The sequence below is a fragment of the Borostomias antarcticus genome (genome assembly GCF_949987555.1).
Source record: "Borostomias antarcticus genome assembly, chromosome: 7".
NCBI lineage: Eukaryota > Metazoa > Chordata > Actinopteri > Stomiiformes > Stomiidae > Borostomias > Borostomias antarcticus.
Window position 1 is genome coordinate 30,263,144 of NC_140240.1, and position 16,180 is coordinate 30,279,323.

A 16,180-nucleotide genomic window follows, 5' to 3' on the forward strand; every position below is an offset into this window, starting at 1 on the left:
GCACTCTGTCCCATTCTAGCCCCGCCTCTTCACAGGGATGGTCCATCAACAGCCACTGAGAACACACGGCCGCCAGGAAGTCATAAAACATGCATAACACCCCCTTATGACACACACACACACACAGGAACAAACACACACACACACACACACACACACGCGGCTCTTCTGTGCAGCAGGAAAGAACTAAGCTAAACCAGTACAGAGGGATCGGAAAGGATCACAGTTTGATAGGCCGACATGATTAAGCTGCATTTAGCCCAAGCTGGATGGATGATACCCTGATTGGTCGATACACCCCAACCCCCCCCCCCCCCCCATCACCGTGTTAAATACTGCATCTCTCCAGAGACATCATCTTCCCCCGATGACCAGACGACCCTACGTCTTCCATCTGCCTCTCCCCTCCTCCTCCCCTCCTCCTCCTCCTCTCTCCTCCTCCTCTCTCCTCCTCCTCTCTCCTCCTCTCCTCTCTCCTCCTCTCCTCTCTGTCCCCAGAGCCTGATCCTCTTACAGTACCTCCCACCAATTTGGGTTATTTCCACTGGGATTTAGGCCTAGAACTCCCTCCTCCCCTCCCTCCCTCCATCCCTCTATCCCTCCATCCCCCTCTCTCTCCATCCCTCTCTCCATCCCCCTCTCTCTCCGTCCTGCCGTATCCTCGTCTCTTTATCTCCACCCCCCCTCTTTCTCTCTCTCTCTCTCTCTCCCTCTCTTTCCCTCTCTCTCGGTCGATACGTCGGTCTGCCCCTCTCCCTCGTTGACGACCCCCCCCCCCCCCCCCCTCGTTGCTCGCGACCCAAACAACGCCACGCGGGCAGACAACCAGGCGAGCTGCTAGCCTGGCTCGGTGTCTCAAACAGGCCCGGCCTTATCCCGGCTCCTACGGCAGCGGAGAAACCAGGCGGACGCAGACATGTCTGCAAACAAGCTGAGCTCACCTCTGTAGGTTCCAACCAAAACCCACGAGCGAACAAATAAACCGCTAGCCTGTGGTCCCCGGACAACCTGGTAGGGCTCCTCCTACGCACCCCGCTCTAAGCCAGCGTCAATTAACTTCCGATTGGAACACAAGAGCAGACACGCCGTAGCCTGAGGGCTAGCTAGTCAAACAGCATGCACAACCGGCCGTACATGCTGTGTATGTTAGCCAGGCTACGCTAGCCTGTGTGTAGCAGTGCCTCGCCTATGGGTCCATATCTTCACCGCCCCAGTCTAATCTCTGTGACATCCTGGTTCTGGGACCGCAGCACGGGTCAAACCACAGGCAGAGGGCGGGGGTGTTATGTTAGGTGTATTGTAAACAGGGGTGTAGGCTAGCTAGCCCTGAGGTAAACCCAGCAGTATTCTCTCTTCTCAAGGCAAGTTGCAGCATCGCGCTCTAAAGCGCGTGGAATTCTTTGGCGCGAGTCCTTTCAATGCGCGATCGCAATCAAGCGTAAATAAAGGGTTCGGTCAGGGCTCTCTCTCTCTCTCTCCCTCTCTCTCTCTCCCTCTCCCCTCTCTCTCTCTCCCCCTCTCTCTCTCCCTCTCCCCTCTCTCTCTCCCCCTCTCTCTCTCCCTCTCCCCTCTCTCTCTCTCACCCTCTCTCTCTCCCCCTCTCTCTCTCTCCCTCTCTCTGCCTCTCTCTCCCTCTAGCTGTCCGTCTCTGTCTGTCCTATCCTGTCCTGTCCTGTCCTCCCTCGTCTCTCTCTCTGACTCATAGTGGAAAACCCAGCCGCTCGCGACTGTATCTAAACACACCCGCCACATCGCATCACACGCATGGGTTTCAAAAATCCATTCATCGACATCAAATGATTCAGAATCGATTCATGAATCCCAAAATCGATCTTTTATTTAATGAATGAATAGTTCATTAATTCATTCATTTTTGGAAATCAGTATCGATACCCAGCCCTAGTATTGATGTGTTGCATAACTTGGCAGTCATGTAATTAAGGTGACAGCTCAAAAAAAACTTTAAAAAGGTTTTAGTAACACTAACCGAATCGATATTGAATCGAATCGTGATAATCGATTCTGAACCTTGTGAATCGGAATCGAATCGATTCTTGAAATTCGAGTCGATACCCAGCCCTAGTGTACAGTGAGTCGATACCCAGCCCTAGTGTACAGTGAGTCGATACCCAGCCCTAGTGTACAGTGAGTCGATACCCAGCCCTAGTGTGCAGTGAGTCGATACCCAGCCCTAGTGTACAGTGAGTCGATACCCAGCCCTAGTGTGCAGTGAGTCGATACCCAGCCCTAGTGTGCAGTGAGTCGATACCCAGCCCTAGTGTGCAGTGAGTCGATACCCAGCCCTAGTGTGCAGTGAGTCGATACCCAGCCCTAGTGTGCAGTGAGTCGACTCGAATCGAGCGAGGTGGCGGTTACGGCGGCGTTACCGTGGGCGTTACCGTGGGCGTTACCGTGGGCGGTGCGTGAGGCCGGTCTGCACCTATGGAACCACAGGCTACGTTTATGTTTAGAAAACAAGGAAGGAACCAACGAGTGCTGCTCTGTAGGAGGAGGTGTGGAAACAACACACTTCCACTCAGAATCGATTAAATCAGTCAGAGGCTCTTTAAGTCAGCTGGTCATCAAAACAAAGTCCCCAGTCAGAGACTCAACCTAGCTGTTATGTAATCCTTAGCCTCGTCACGGACAGTGATCACATATTGATATTTTAGCCTCATCTGTGTGGTTACAACACTACAACCTCGCTATGTTTCGCCCATCAGTGAAATCATATTTTTTGCAGAAGCAGCTAGACAACTCTAGCTTCCCTGCCTATCCTATAGACCTAGAGCCACGTTGGGCCCTAAGGCCCTAGCCTAGCCTAGCCTAGCGTAGCTACCCCTCCATATTCGTCATTGTCCTCCCGAAACAATGCAGCCAGTGTGAGCATCTCCAGACATGGATGCTCCACTCACACATGGATAGGCTTACTGGCAACCAACACACCAGGCTTGTTGTCGCACACTGCACATTTTGGGACTAGGAGTTAACAACAACAACAAAAACAACAAGAGAAAACCTTAACAGCTAAGCCTCTAGGCCTAGTGTGTTTGTGTAAAGACCACATACTTGGGATCTGTAATCAGAGGAATGCCTTTGACTCCAAACCTCTGATAACACGTCAATAACTGAGCCTTCAGAGGACAGACAGAGACAGACAGGTTGAAATGGGGCACTGGCCAAATTACCTTTGCCCTCAAAAGTCTGAACATACACCCAGCATCAACAGTGGAGACTGGGTAGCTTTATAACACATGTGTTATATGACTGTTATAAGTTGTGTAATAGACAAAAACGGGCCAAATTAATTGATTAACATCAGAAATAACAGCAATGTAGGCTATATAGAGTAGTAACTGGCTTATGATCAGCTCAGGTTTCAAAGCAAATATAGACCCAGCCGTGCGGTGTTCCCTTTCACCTGGTAAATCAACGGGTCCGTGTATTTCACCGTGTTGTAAACAGAGATGAATGGACGGGACGGGTCGGGACTCACATCTGACTTACTGCAACGGGTGACTTGCTAAAAGAAAGAGTTATTTAGAGAGATTGTGTCACAACCAGTTAGGACATTTCGTTTTAATTCAGCCGCATCCCCCTCGTCTGACCTGCGCAACACTGGGGTGCTTTTGCGCATCGTAGCCTACGGAAGCCGATAAGAACATAACGTCTATTTAGAAAAGCGCGACACGGCTTGTTAGTCGACGTTAACGCCACAATCCGACCGATTAGCTAACGTTACATCAACCACCGGATACCGGTTATGTGGCCAGATAGACGCAGGCTATCATAGCTACTGAGCAACACGGCAAAACAGGCCGACAGATGGACGGTTCACACGGCGTGAAAACCGGAGGCGAGCATCCGACCGACACCTGCTCTCCCTCGGGGGGTTCTTCCACCGGGGGCCGGTCTCCCCGAGCCGGTCCCTCCGGTCCCCCCGAGCCGGTCCCTCCCTCCGGTCTTCCCGAGCCGGTCCCTCCCTCCGGTCCCTCCGGTCCCCCCGAGCCGGTCCCTCCCTCCGGTCCCTCCGGTCCCCCCGAGCCGGTCCCGGTCCCTCCGGTCCCTCCGGTCCCCCCGAGCCGGTCCCGGTCCCTCCGGTCCCTCCGGTCCCCCCGAGCCGGTCCCTCCCTCCGGTCCCTCCGGTCCCCCCGAGCCGGTCCCGGTCCCTCCGGTCCCCCCGAGCCGGTCCCTCCGAGACCCCGCTAGCCTTCCGCTAACTCGGGATTTTACCTGAATTATGTCTTTAAAAACATGTACACTTGTAATACTAGCATTGTTATAAGCACAATAACGTTGAGCTCGTGAGGTAGAATCGTCAACCGACAATTCAGCCAACGGCTCTTTTTTGACCTCCGCTCGAGACGCCGCATATTGACATGAGACTCGGACCCCGCTCGAGCTCTGAAGAGTTCAAACAGTCCCAACCGACAAAAAAAAAACCGTTACCACAAGTGATATTTAAACAGCTATATGGCTGTTTGTCTGTTCGTTTAACTGTGTACTTGACAGTATATAAGGTGTTTTGAAATGATAACCTTACCTGAAATACGTGGTGCTCGTTAAACGTTGCTGTCAAACAACAGATATAGCGGAAACCATCTGTGATTAAAGCCCGCCTACTTTTATTCCATAGAAGCGTCTGACCAATCAAAACGCGGACAATGAACGACATTGGACCAATCGTCATCCAGAGATGAGACACGGAGGCGATATCCCACCCACTTTTATGTAAACTTGACATCTGTAGCCAATCGCAGTGCGTGGTTGACTAGGGGGACGATACGAGGAGTGTTTATTGGTGATTATAGCAATGACTGACGGTGAAGCTAAGCAATGAAAAGCGACCACAAACCTTGCACAACATAAAGTTTATCATCAGCATGCTTGACAACGTCAGTAAACTTGATAGGCAAAATAATTACGATTGTTAAAAATTACAGTAACATGTTAAATCAAATAACACAATTCATCAGTGAGTGTGTGTGTGTGAGTGTGTGTTTGTGTGTGTGTGTGTGTGTGTGTGTGTGTGTGTGTGTGTGTGTGTGTGTGTGTGTGCACCTGAATTCATTTCAGACATGCTTGTCAGGTACATGCCCAACAGACCACTCAGGTCCTCAGGTACTGAACTCCTAACAGTTCCAAAAGCCAGGACCAAGAAACACGGAGGCAGCTTTCAGTTTCTATGCCCCCAACCTCTGGAGCACCTTGCCAGAGTACCCAAGAAGGGCCGAAACAATGGAAATCTTTAAGCGAGATCTCAAGACGTACCTTTTCAGCCTAGCCTACGATCACTAGCCAGGACCTAGAGACAGAAAGACAGCCTCCAGCCTGCCTGTGAATCCTCTGTTTACATTGGTGTATATCATGTTATGCACTGTGTATATTTAGATGTGTATACAGATGCTGGTTGCTCTGCAACTGGCACGTTCTGTTTTAATATGTGTTGCTTTTATGGCTCTGCGTGCTACTAACCCTTTTCTGCCTCCCCTCTCCCTAGTGCCTCTCTCTCTCCCTCCTACCTTCTAGGTCCAGTGGATGCTCCACTGCCATCCGCAGACCACCCTGAGTCTGACTCCGAAAGATACCTCTGTGTCTGCTGTGGATGTCCAGTATAGCCACTAACCCTGTCCTCCTCCCTAGTGTCTCTCCCTCTTATAGTCTAAACAGGCCCTGTGGACTCCCCCTGTCTCCTGCAGGCCACCATGGAGACCCCCACCCCCCGTCCTCGGCTAAAAGTCCACCTTATGGCCCCTGGAAAGGCCCCCTGCCTCCCAATGACTAGCTCCTCCCCACTCTGTGTCATCAGCTGTCCCTATCCAGCCAACCATACCCTTAACTCTCTGCTTTCTGTTTCCCCACCTGCCTTGCGGCATTCTCTATGAGCCTGTTCTGCTAAGTGCTTACTGTGCTTTGTTATATGATTCACTCAAATATTCATATTAGAGACTACAGGGATAGCTAACACATACTGGCCTACCATGTAGATACTCTTTCTCTGTAACTATGTGTGCACTCTACTGATAGTCATGTCTCATGTCTCTTTGGGGGGGGGGGGGGGGTTTCTATAGAATGAGGACGTTTGTCCCACCAGGTCTGGGCAACAAACTGAGCAAGCTGGGGAGGGGGGTCAGTTCTGTCGTGGGGCAACAACTGGACAGTCTGGAGTCTGTGGTGGAGAGGATGATGAGGGACAAACTGTAGTCCATCCTGGACAACCCCTCTCATCCCCTCCATGACGAGCTGTGACCAGGGGGTGTCTTCAGCGTCGGTCTACTGCAGCTGTTGGGCTTGTGGACCGTGTGAGGAGAGAAGCTGTTGTGGAAGCTCTCCTTCATGGTCCTGATGCTCGGCCATCTTGTCTCTCTGGCCAGATGGGTCAGCGGGAGTGGCCATTTCCTCCTCTCTTCAAGTGCACAGTCATCTCATTTGTGAGATGATTATACTAGTATACTCTCACTAAAAAAGTGTGTATACTGTAGCCGAAATGTTAGTTTTTACATTAGTGGTGTTTAAAGTAGGTACACGTAGGTCCATGGATAAAGAAGTGGGTATTTCCCCCCCATAGGGATTATACAGTATCCATCTATTCAATTGTCATTGTTATGGGCTAATGGATACTTTAGTATACCATTTAAATGTCTGATAAAGACCCTAGAGGGAGACAACTTAAAGTCGCACAGAAATGAAAAAAGCATTCTGTCCCATTTTGGTTCACATAATTGGTCATAGTGTTCACCTATTCAACGATGTATGCCAAAAAAATTACTAAATTCTACTTTTGTTGTAATCTTATATCAAAGTATATAATTTCTTACTTCCTGGAAAACGGTAGGTCACGTGCAATGACGACAACAGGTACCTTAGATTTTAGACCAATAATCTCACGACATCCACCCGTCAATCAACGCTATCCTTCTATCGAATCTGTCTAAAGTTCTTAAAACCCGTCCACTTGTCAACGTTCCAATCAAATTCCTCTAAACATATGTCCCACCCTCATAGCTTGTTTGCGTTGGAAATACGTCAAACTATGGAAGTTAGATGATCTCAAACGTGCGACTTTAATCAATTATTCTTTACACTTACAGTGTGATACAAACTAACCCAAGGCCTGAATCCTCTCTTTGCTATGTGCTTACAGTACCACCTAGTGGTAGAGGCTTGATACTACATCATGGTGGCAAGTCTGGGAATCATTCAATATTCACCCCCCAAAAAAATGGAACTCAGACAATAACAAATCCAAACAAACACATTTCTCGGTAAAATATGAGGTTTTTATTGTAATTTAAGTGGTCAGGGTGGAGTTTACAGGTCGGCGATGGGCTTGTGTGGCCAGTAGGGATATTTGACCTTGTCCAGCGTGGTTTCTGGGAAGGTGTGATTGAGATCTTCGATGGTCATCTGGTCGAACGGGATCATGTTGCGGAACTTCTCCAGCTGAGGAGGGAGAAGGAAGGAAGGAAGGAAGGAAGGAAAGAGAGAGAGCGCAAGAAAAAAACCAAGAGAGAACCTTGTGTTAATTTTGAGTGTGTGTGTATTTTAGATTGCTATTCTTGCACTTTGCCTCCAGCACTAGATTATGCTCTTAGTCACTTGTTTTAGAAAGGAGATGCACTTTCTGGCGAGTAGTAGTACATTGGCTTTTCCTACGTTAAATGCAATTGTTGTTAGTCGCTTTAGATAAAAGCGTCTGCTAAATGACTGTAATGTAATGTATATATACAGCAGTTTCTCATCAACATCAGTTGGACCCTCACCTCCTTCTCATACTGAGCGATGCGAGAGTTGGAGCCCTCGATGTAGGCCAACGCTGCCTTGTTCTGCAGGAGAGAAAACTGTTAAGTTACTAACGCGTCATCCATCACAACCGAGAGAAAACGGCTACTATTTTTGAATTCAAATAAATAAACTTCAAAACAATTCCATTTTTGATATAGATTTTAAAAGACAAGCTACAGGATGTGCCTAATATTCTTTATATGGATCCCCATTAGCTTCCGACGACAGTGGTTGCTCATCTTCCAGGGGTCCACATAAAATTATACAAACACTGACAATATACAGACTTAGACATACAAACATCGACTGACATCCCGTCAGTCTAGACAGAAACTACATAGTACAAGTCAAATCCGATGCATGTACAATAGTTAAAAGTCAACATTAAATCCAGTATTATACAACGGTTAGTTCTGGTTCTTCATTCTGATTGGCTGGAAGCCGTGTTAAAATACTTTGTAACACACACCTGGGACCGCATATCATTCCATTTTCAGTATTAATGCGCCTCCCATTTGATCCAATGCATTGTAGTTGTTGTTGTTGCTTGGCAACCCATTTGTTAGGGGAACCATTTTGCTCGGCTGAATTGAGGGAATGATGCTTCGTTTTGAATAAATGTTAATATTTTACATTGCTGTGTGTCTATTTTACACTAATAGCTGTAGTAACCGTTGTATAAAAGCAATAAACCACTCGAGGCCGTGTGTTATAGTGATTTTATAACAGCTAGTCAAAGTATATAATTTCTTACTTCCTGGAAAACGGTAGGTCACATGCAATGACGACAACAGGTACCTTAGATTTTAGACCAATAATCTCACAACATCCACCCGTCAATCAACGCTAGGGGGGTTTTACTCCGCTTCGCGTCGTGCCTAACAACGCCCCCTAGCTGTTATAAAATCACTATAAAACACGGCCTCTCGTGGTTTATTGCTTAAATGTAATGTAACCATTGCATGAACAGAGGTTCCATCAAAACAAACTATGGAGTTGAAGCACAACAAAGCACGGTCGCTGTGGCAACGGACACGGTCGCTGTGGCAACTCACCGCCTCTGCTTCCTGGCCGTCGATGAGGCTGGACTGCGTGTCGACCGGCACGGGGATCTGCACAGCGCTGAACTGTGGGGGGCGGAGCCAAACATGACATCACTGAGAGACAACATGACATCACTGAGAGCCAACATGACATCACTGTGAGCGAACATGACATCACTGTGAGTCATCTGTGAGCCCAGATGATCTTGTAATGTGAGGGGTTTACAGATCCAGTCTTATACCTCCCAATCGGCTTACAGACCCATCGGGGCGGCCCCGATAATATCAAACAAGTTTGATATTTAAGATTATTAAGTCCCGACTTTACAAGTGAGACGGCGAGACCAGTGGTTCGTTGATCCCTCGGGCACGATAAGATCCTGTAGTGTGTGATGAGCCGTTATTTTCAAATCTTGCCGTGTGTGCTCGTATGAGATGCGCAAGAAGAATATCTGTTAAGATTCTCCTTATGTGCTTGATGCAACCCGATTTTGAAATTGGTTAGGATTTTAAATATCCTGTAGTGTGAACCCAGCATAAGACTAAGAAAGTGGATCACATCACTCCAGTTCTGAGGTCCTTACACTGGTCAAGGTCAAGGTCAACTTTATTTATAAAGCACGTTTAAAATCAACCGAAGTTGCACCAAAGTGCTGTACAATATATAAAATAAACTAAAACAAAAAACAGAATAAAGTGCACATAATCACAGAACAATAAAAGGACAGGACACAAAACAGGGGATGTAGGCCATCAGGCCTCAAAAGCCAGTGAAAACAAGTGCGTTTTAAGCTGAGACTTAAAGAGCCCTAGGTTCTGTGCGTGTCTAATGTGTGGAGGGAGGCTGTTCCAGAGCTTTGGGCCAGCCACCGCAAAAGCTCGGTCACCCTTGGTCTTAAGTCTCGATCTAGGGACTATATGGCTTCCTGTCTGTCAAAGAATTGACTTAAAAATACTGCTGTTGGTTTATAAAGCACTGCATGGTTTAGGGCCAAAATATATTTCTGATCTGCTGCTACGTTATGAACCATCCAGACCTCTCAGGTCATCTGGCACAGGCCTGCTTTCTGTCCCCAGAGTTAAAACAAAACATGGAGAAGCAGCGTTCAGTTTTTATGCTCCACATATCTGGAACAAACTTCCAGAAAACTGCAGGTCTGCTGTAACTCTGTTCTTTTAAATCAAGACTGAAGACTTTTCTATTTGCCGCTGCTTTTTATCAAATCAAATAATTATTCATTCATACACTGCAACTTTTATTCCTGTATTTTATTTTTCATGCATTTTGTTTTATATGTGCTTTTTTACATTTCGTTTTATTCTTGATGCTTTTAATGTCTCATGTAAAGCACTTTGAATTGCCTTGTTGCTGAAATGTGCTCTACAAATAATTTTGCCTTGTCACTGTGAGCCAACAAAAGCAACTGGAAGCTAAGCAGTCTGGAACGCTGCGGATGATGCCGATGATGATGATGATGATGATGAAAGGTTCTGACCTCCCTCAGGTCTTTCAGCCTGAAGGCTTTTTATAGGAGGGAGATGAAGAAGCAAAAGAGTTTTTTTTCCTGACTTTCTCACATTTTCTCCCAATTATGGCAGACAACTGCACCCGACATAGTCCAACCACCGCCCCCTCGCCTCCAACCGCCCCCTCGCCTCTACAGAGAGGATTCACCCCAATCCCGCGGTCGGCCATCCGAAGGGTCTCCCCCCCGGCTCTCTCAGCTCGCGGCCGTGACCCCCCGAGGCCAGACGGGGGTCGCTGTGGCGTGACGAATCCCCCGGTCCCCGGCGGCAGCTGCACCGAAGCGCGGCGCGTTAGTCCGCTACACCGCCGCGGTAACCCGACACGCCAGACGGTTTGTTCCACTCAACCATCTGGGAAGGCTTGGTCGGAAACTGTTTGGGAAAAGGGGCGGGCACTGGCACTCTAACTACTTGGCAGGTAATTGGATAAGCCATCTCTCAATCAACAGGCTTAATTTTAATCGATATTTCCTCATAGAAATGGAGCTTTGCCAGACTGATGAGTGCAGTGAAACGATGTGAGCTCGCGAGATCAGGATGGTCTCACAAGGCTACCACCACAGACCCCCTCTGGTGAGATCAGGATGGTCTCACAAGGCTACCACCACGGACCCCCTCTGGTGAGATCAGGATGGTCTCACAAGGCTACCACCACGGACCCCCTCTGGTGAGATCAGGATGGTCTCACAAGGCTACCACCGCGGACCCCCTCTGGTGAGATCAGGATGGTCTCACAAGGCTACCACCGCGGACCCCCTCTGGTGAGATCAGGATGGTCTCACAAGGCTACCACCGCGGACCCCCTCTGGTGAGATCAGGATGGTCTCACAAGGCTACCACCGCGGACCCCCTCTGGTGAGTTCTCTTTTAATGGGTCATACCTTCTTCTCAAACTCATCCACCATGCCGGCCTTGGCCACGGCAGTCTTGTAGAAGCTCCAGTCAATTGCTACAGGCTTCTCTGGAAGGGAGTTTAGCCTGTTGGCAGAGAGAGAGAGAGAGTGAGAGAGAGAGAGAAAGAGAGAAAGAGAGAGAGAGAGAGAGAGAGAGAACAAGGGCAAGTGGCACATTAATCTCGTCCAACCAGACCTTTCTCCACACTTCGCAGGGTCTAGCTGCACCCGGTTATTATTCTGAGGGAGGTGGGGGGCTGCGTTTCTTTAAACCAATCACAATCGTCTCAGGTGTCGCTAAGATTTTGTTTTGGTTTTTCTTAAACGGTGTTCTTGCAAAATACTGTCGGGGGATTGAATCTGATTGGCGCCGCTGGTATTAAGTGTCGCCAATGAGAGGCTCGTTTCAAAAACCTACATCCGTTGAGCCAGACTACAGGCACATATAGAAAGTGTGTGAGTGTGTGGGAGAGGAAGTCAAGGTGTGTGTGTTCGTGTGGAGAGGGAGAGAGAGAGAGAGAGAGAGAGAGAGAGCGAGAGAGAGCGAGAGAGAGCGAGAGAGAGCGAGCGAGCGAGAGAGAGCGAGCGAGCGAGAGAGAGAGAGAGAGACAGAAGACAGGGCTGATGGGGGCCCACAATGGAAACAGAATAAGGTGGATCTATGCCACTGACTTACTTGGCAGCAATGGCATCAGTGCGGGTCTTCAGGGCGTTGAACGCGCTCCTCTGGTTGGGGGGGACCCTCTCAGCGAACCCCACCCAGTCAAGGGCCTTCAGGGCCGCACGGCGCACTGACATCCTCACCATCTTCGGGGTAGATAAGAGGGGAGGCTGCGAAATGATGGGGTGACACTTCACACAAGAAAAAATGGCATTATTAGATGATGTAACTAGCTAGCTCGTCCGGGTGGAAACGTGAGCTAGTCGGTCGTTCCTAGGACAGCCAGGTTATTACTATTCGTCACCGATAAAACCTAATATGCTAATGTTACCGTTCAATATGGCATACAGTGATGTTTGTAGGCCTAATGTGCAGTGGAGCAAGCTAACCACTGAACGGGACAGTTTAAACGGGTTCACGCTAAGCTAACGTTAGCTAAGCTAGCTAGCAGCCAAGGTCACAATGTTCTCACTCCAGAGTCATTTCACGATGGAAAACGGAACATGTTTGGTTATATACCATGTATGTCACGAGAAAACACGGGTTGTGTGAAACATACTACTCAAAATTCAACTAATAAATGGAAACATTCATGTAAGTGATTGATTGAAGAGCTAGCTGTGTGGACTCACCTTAGCTGCGGTACAGAACGTCTTCACACACTGCGCAGATGCGGAAGTCGACTTCTTCTTCTTTGGTATGGACGTGGATGAATCACAGCTAAGTATGATGCTGCCCTCTGGTGGATGGGACGGTGAATTAGAGCTGATGGGGGCCCGTTGGCGCATGATACGATGATAAGACCATCAGCAAGCTTGTGATGAAGAAAATCGACCTCAACAAACATCATATTAGGATTCTTCGATGAGACCATGGTCGTATTAGAGGCATTGCATCACCTAAAAGGCCGTTTTGTTTTGTTTTGTTTTGTATGTTTACATAGAAAAGACAATTTACATTATTTTGGCCTAGTTAATATTGAGAACATGTAGGGCTATAGCCTTTATTAAGACACGTTAGTCTCTTAGACTATCCGGGTGTTTAGGATCATTATCAGACTCCATGACGAGGTGATCAGACTAATCAAGTAGACACAGTATGTAATAAAACGAAATTAGCTATAATAATTATAATTAGACTAGCCTACCTTTAATATCGATAGGCCTACGCTTATCAATTTAACTATAATTCATGGCGGTTGCGGCTCTTTGAAAGTTCACACATCAGTTAATTTGAGTGATTCGGTGACCAGCGCACGAGGCTGGAAATTCTTATTCTTTTGGGGAAATATAAAAATAATTTAGAAAATAGTGACCCATGAGAGCTGGGCTAATTTTTGCCCATAGGCAGTGTAAGCAATATTTAATTCATATAACATTTTGAAGGGATCTGGAATTACCAAAATATGCACGTTTTCAGTGTCATTGCAGGCTAATATAATTATTTTGTTGCATTCATTGAGTGGAACTCAATCATTTCAACACAGGGAAATTATATTGTTTATTTATTGAACTCACTTTTTACAAGTTAAACTGAATAATTAAAATAGAACCATATATGTACACAGTACAGATACAAGGATATTCAATAAATACCGATAGTCCTGCATATTTTCCAAGCAATGTTGCAGGACAAGTGAGACCTAATTATTGTATTTACAGCGATACAGCATATTTCTTGAAAATAAAAATCAATTTCATTTCATAGGTTTCTCTCACATTGTATCTGGTCTTAAGGCAACAGTGTATGAGTAGAAATGTACTGTAACCGTATGGATGTAGTCTGTTTCCAAAAAATAGGATTTACAGAATTGCAAATAGAAACTTTCAGCGACATGCTGATACTTTGCCTTTTTTGCTACGGCATAGAAACAACGTGTAATAGAAAAACAACAGTCAAGGTATAAACATCATCTAAGTTCATAAGTTCATCATCTAAGATCAGACGTGATCTTTTCGAGATCACTATAAAAAATAATAATCTTGCAAGGCACTTTTATTTAAGGCCTTTAAGTACTTTTTTGTTGCTTTACGCACAAATTACGCACGGGGATATTGGGTTTATTTTGGTGTGCTGTTTCGGAACAGTGACGCTCCACCTCTTGAGGTGGGAATACGGTGTTCATTCAAAAAAGGTGATCAATTATGCAATAAAGAAGGTTAATAAAATAGGTTTAAGGCTCTGCTATATAGTACCAAACTGTCCACATTCGATTTATGAAAGGCAATTTACAAAATAAGACACCTCATTACGAATATCTGGAAATATCTCCAAAATCCATATAATAAGAGAATGTGGCCAACACTAGCCTACAAGAATATAGCCTCGTTTTGGGCTATTATAAAAATGACATCCGGCATTGAGGCCTACATTTGCCATGGACCTAGAAGCTCAGATGATTTATTAAGATAGGGATACAAAAATGTGTTATTCAGACAAACTGAAAAACATATCCACCCTTCTTATGGTGAGTGTAATTGCAGCCATAATATTTAAGACATTAAAGATTTTCTTAAAGGCAGTGTCCTAAGACAAATAGTACATTCCATAAGTGACCGGTCCGCTGAAGAGTCCTGGGACCGGTAGAGTGGGTCTTGGGAAAGCGTTGGAAGGTCCGTACAGGGATGGAGACCCCATGTGCGCTCCTAGGGGGAACGGGAGCGCGAAGGCAGGTAGGATGGGCTTCGAGGCCAGTTTGAACTTCTCCAGCTCGGCCTCCTGCAGTCTCTTTGCTTTGGCTCTCCTGTTCTGGAACCAGATTTTGACCTGGGTCTCCGTCAGGTTGAGAGAGTTGGAGAACTCGGCTCTCTCGGCGATGGACAGGTACTGTTTCTGGCGGAACTTCCTCTCCAGCGCGAGCAGCTGCGAGGTAGTGAAGGGCGTTCGAGGTTTTCTGTTGTTTTTATGTTTCCTTAAAGTACACGGAGGTGGACTCGAGCTCCCTGAGGGAACACGCAACGGGGAAAGAAAGTTTTCACATAATTACTCGTTTGGAAAATGCTAGGTTTCCCATGCACGCATGCACCACAACGTTCTCCCACCAAACGTGTTGCAGTTTTCATGTAGCTACTATATACACCAATTGCCTTATATTGCATAGAAAATTACATAAACGGACAAGTAAAAGTGTAACAATAAGCAGAGTAATAATAACCCCAATTACTAGTTTTGTGAAGGGCTAACTTGGCACTGTCTTTGCGCACAAACCTCCCCAATGATAGGGCACCACAGGTGTGAAGAATAAGGAAAAGTGCAACATGCTGGTAATATATAGCCTATAATAATCGCAATAATAGCCTATAATACTATTACTACTAGTCATACTACCAGTAATAATAATATTAGAGCATAAGACATCAGTGTGTAGACCTATGGACAACAACCATGCTGAAATTGTGGTTATATGTCGTTTTATTTTGGTTTTAAGAAAACTTGAAGCAACAATAACTTTATGAAGGAGGGACTTACGAGGAGGGGTTGAAAAAGAGGATGTCTGGTACCAAGTGCTCTGGTCTTTCTCGCAAAACTCTGGACTATCGTCATTCGGACTGTCCGACGCGCTTTGAGAATTCTCTGCAGAAACTTTCCTCTCCGCGTAAAAAGTCCTTGGTGAGAACTGACCGTCCTGCGCCAGCACGGGCTTCGGCTGGACCAGGCTGGACTCTGACGAGGAGTAGAAAGTCCGACAGGTCGTCTTCTTCGAAATCAACGATTCGACACTAAACGGTAGACTGCACGTCTTATTTTTGTATCCTTTGTCGGTGGTCATATCTTTGGGTTGAAGATCCTCGCCCTCGGTATCCGACTCTTCGTTTGGATGCGGTTTAATCTCTTGGGAGGGAGCCCCCTGTGTGGGATTCATCCTGGAAGGGTACGGGGCCATACACCTCCGTGTCTCTAGTGGGAGGAACCGCGTGCTGTGTGATAGTGTCCGGTGCGTCCTCCGGTGCGTCCTCGCGCTGTCAGAACACTGCCCGGTACCGGAGCGCACGGGACGAGGTCGTCTAGAAAAGGGCAGTAAACGGTTCCCCTTCTCCGCGTCGTCCAATGAGCTCGTCAAGTCGGCATCGTGACGTCCCTGGCCCTGCTCCTATTGGTCATCTGCCTTCTGAGAGACATCAAGAGGCCCCTTGAAAGAAAAGGAGAAGTTAATAGTGCCGACCCCGTGCGGAGCGAGGGTATTGATAGCTCAAGGGGTTTTGTCTCCGAGCAACACAAAGTGGACCAATTTTAGCGCAATTAACCAGTGGGGAGGCCTCTTGAGTATTTAC

The 16,180-nt window shown here is 47.1% G+C and overlaps 3 protein-coding genes across 3 annotated transcripts in view; all 3 read right to left on the bottom strand.

Moving 5' to 3' along the window:
• The window catches only part of LOC311311720 (patatin-like phospholipase domain-containing protein 6), a gene marked incomplete at its 5' end in the record, with an annotated part of 38,598 nt that extends 32,260 nt beyond the window's left edge, over positions 1-6,338 (bottom strand). Inside the window, 2 exons of the mRNA XM_084441474.1 lie at positions 4,544-4,572; positions 6,278-6,338. Coding sequence (XP_084297600.1) covers positions 4,544-4,572; positions 6,278-6,338 — 90 coding nt within the window. The remainder of the gene's footprint in view (positions 1-4,543; positions 4,573-6,277) is intronic.
• A 928-nt stretch (positions 6,339-7,266) lies between these two features.
• On the bottom strand, positions 7,267-12,561 carry atp5pd (ATP synthase peripheral stalk subunit d). Its single transcript, XM_084440646.1, has 6 exons — positions 12,542-12,561; positions 11,925-12,100; positions 11,237-11,333; positions 8,841-8,912; positions 7,764-7,826; positions 7,267-7,443 (listed from the first exon to the last, which is right to left on the bottom strand). The coding sequence occupies exons 2-6, from the start codon at positions 12,053-12,055 to the stop codon at positions 7,312-7,314; spliced, it is 495 nt and encodes a 164-aa protein (XP_084296772.1). The 5' UTR covers positions 12,056-12,100; positions 12,542-12,561; the 3' UTR covers positions 7,267-7,311.
• Positions 12,562-14,435: 1,874 nt separating this feature from the next.
• On the bottom strand, positions 14,436-15,792 carry LOC311311507 (homeobox protein MSH-C-like; the record flags this gene model as incomplete). The annotated part of the gene is made up of 2 exons (XM_084441234.1): positions 14,436-14,851; positions 15,378-15,792. The coding sequence occupies 2 exons, from the start codon at positions 15,790-15,792 to the stop codon at positions 14,436-14,438; spliced, it is 831 nt and encodes a 276-aa protein (XP_084297360.1).
• Positions 15,793-16,180: the final 388 nt, after the last annotated feature.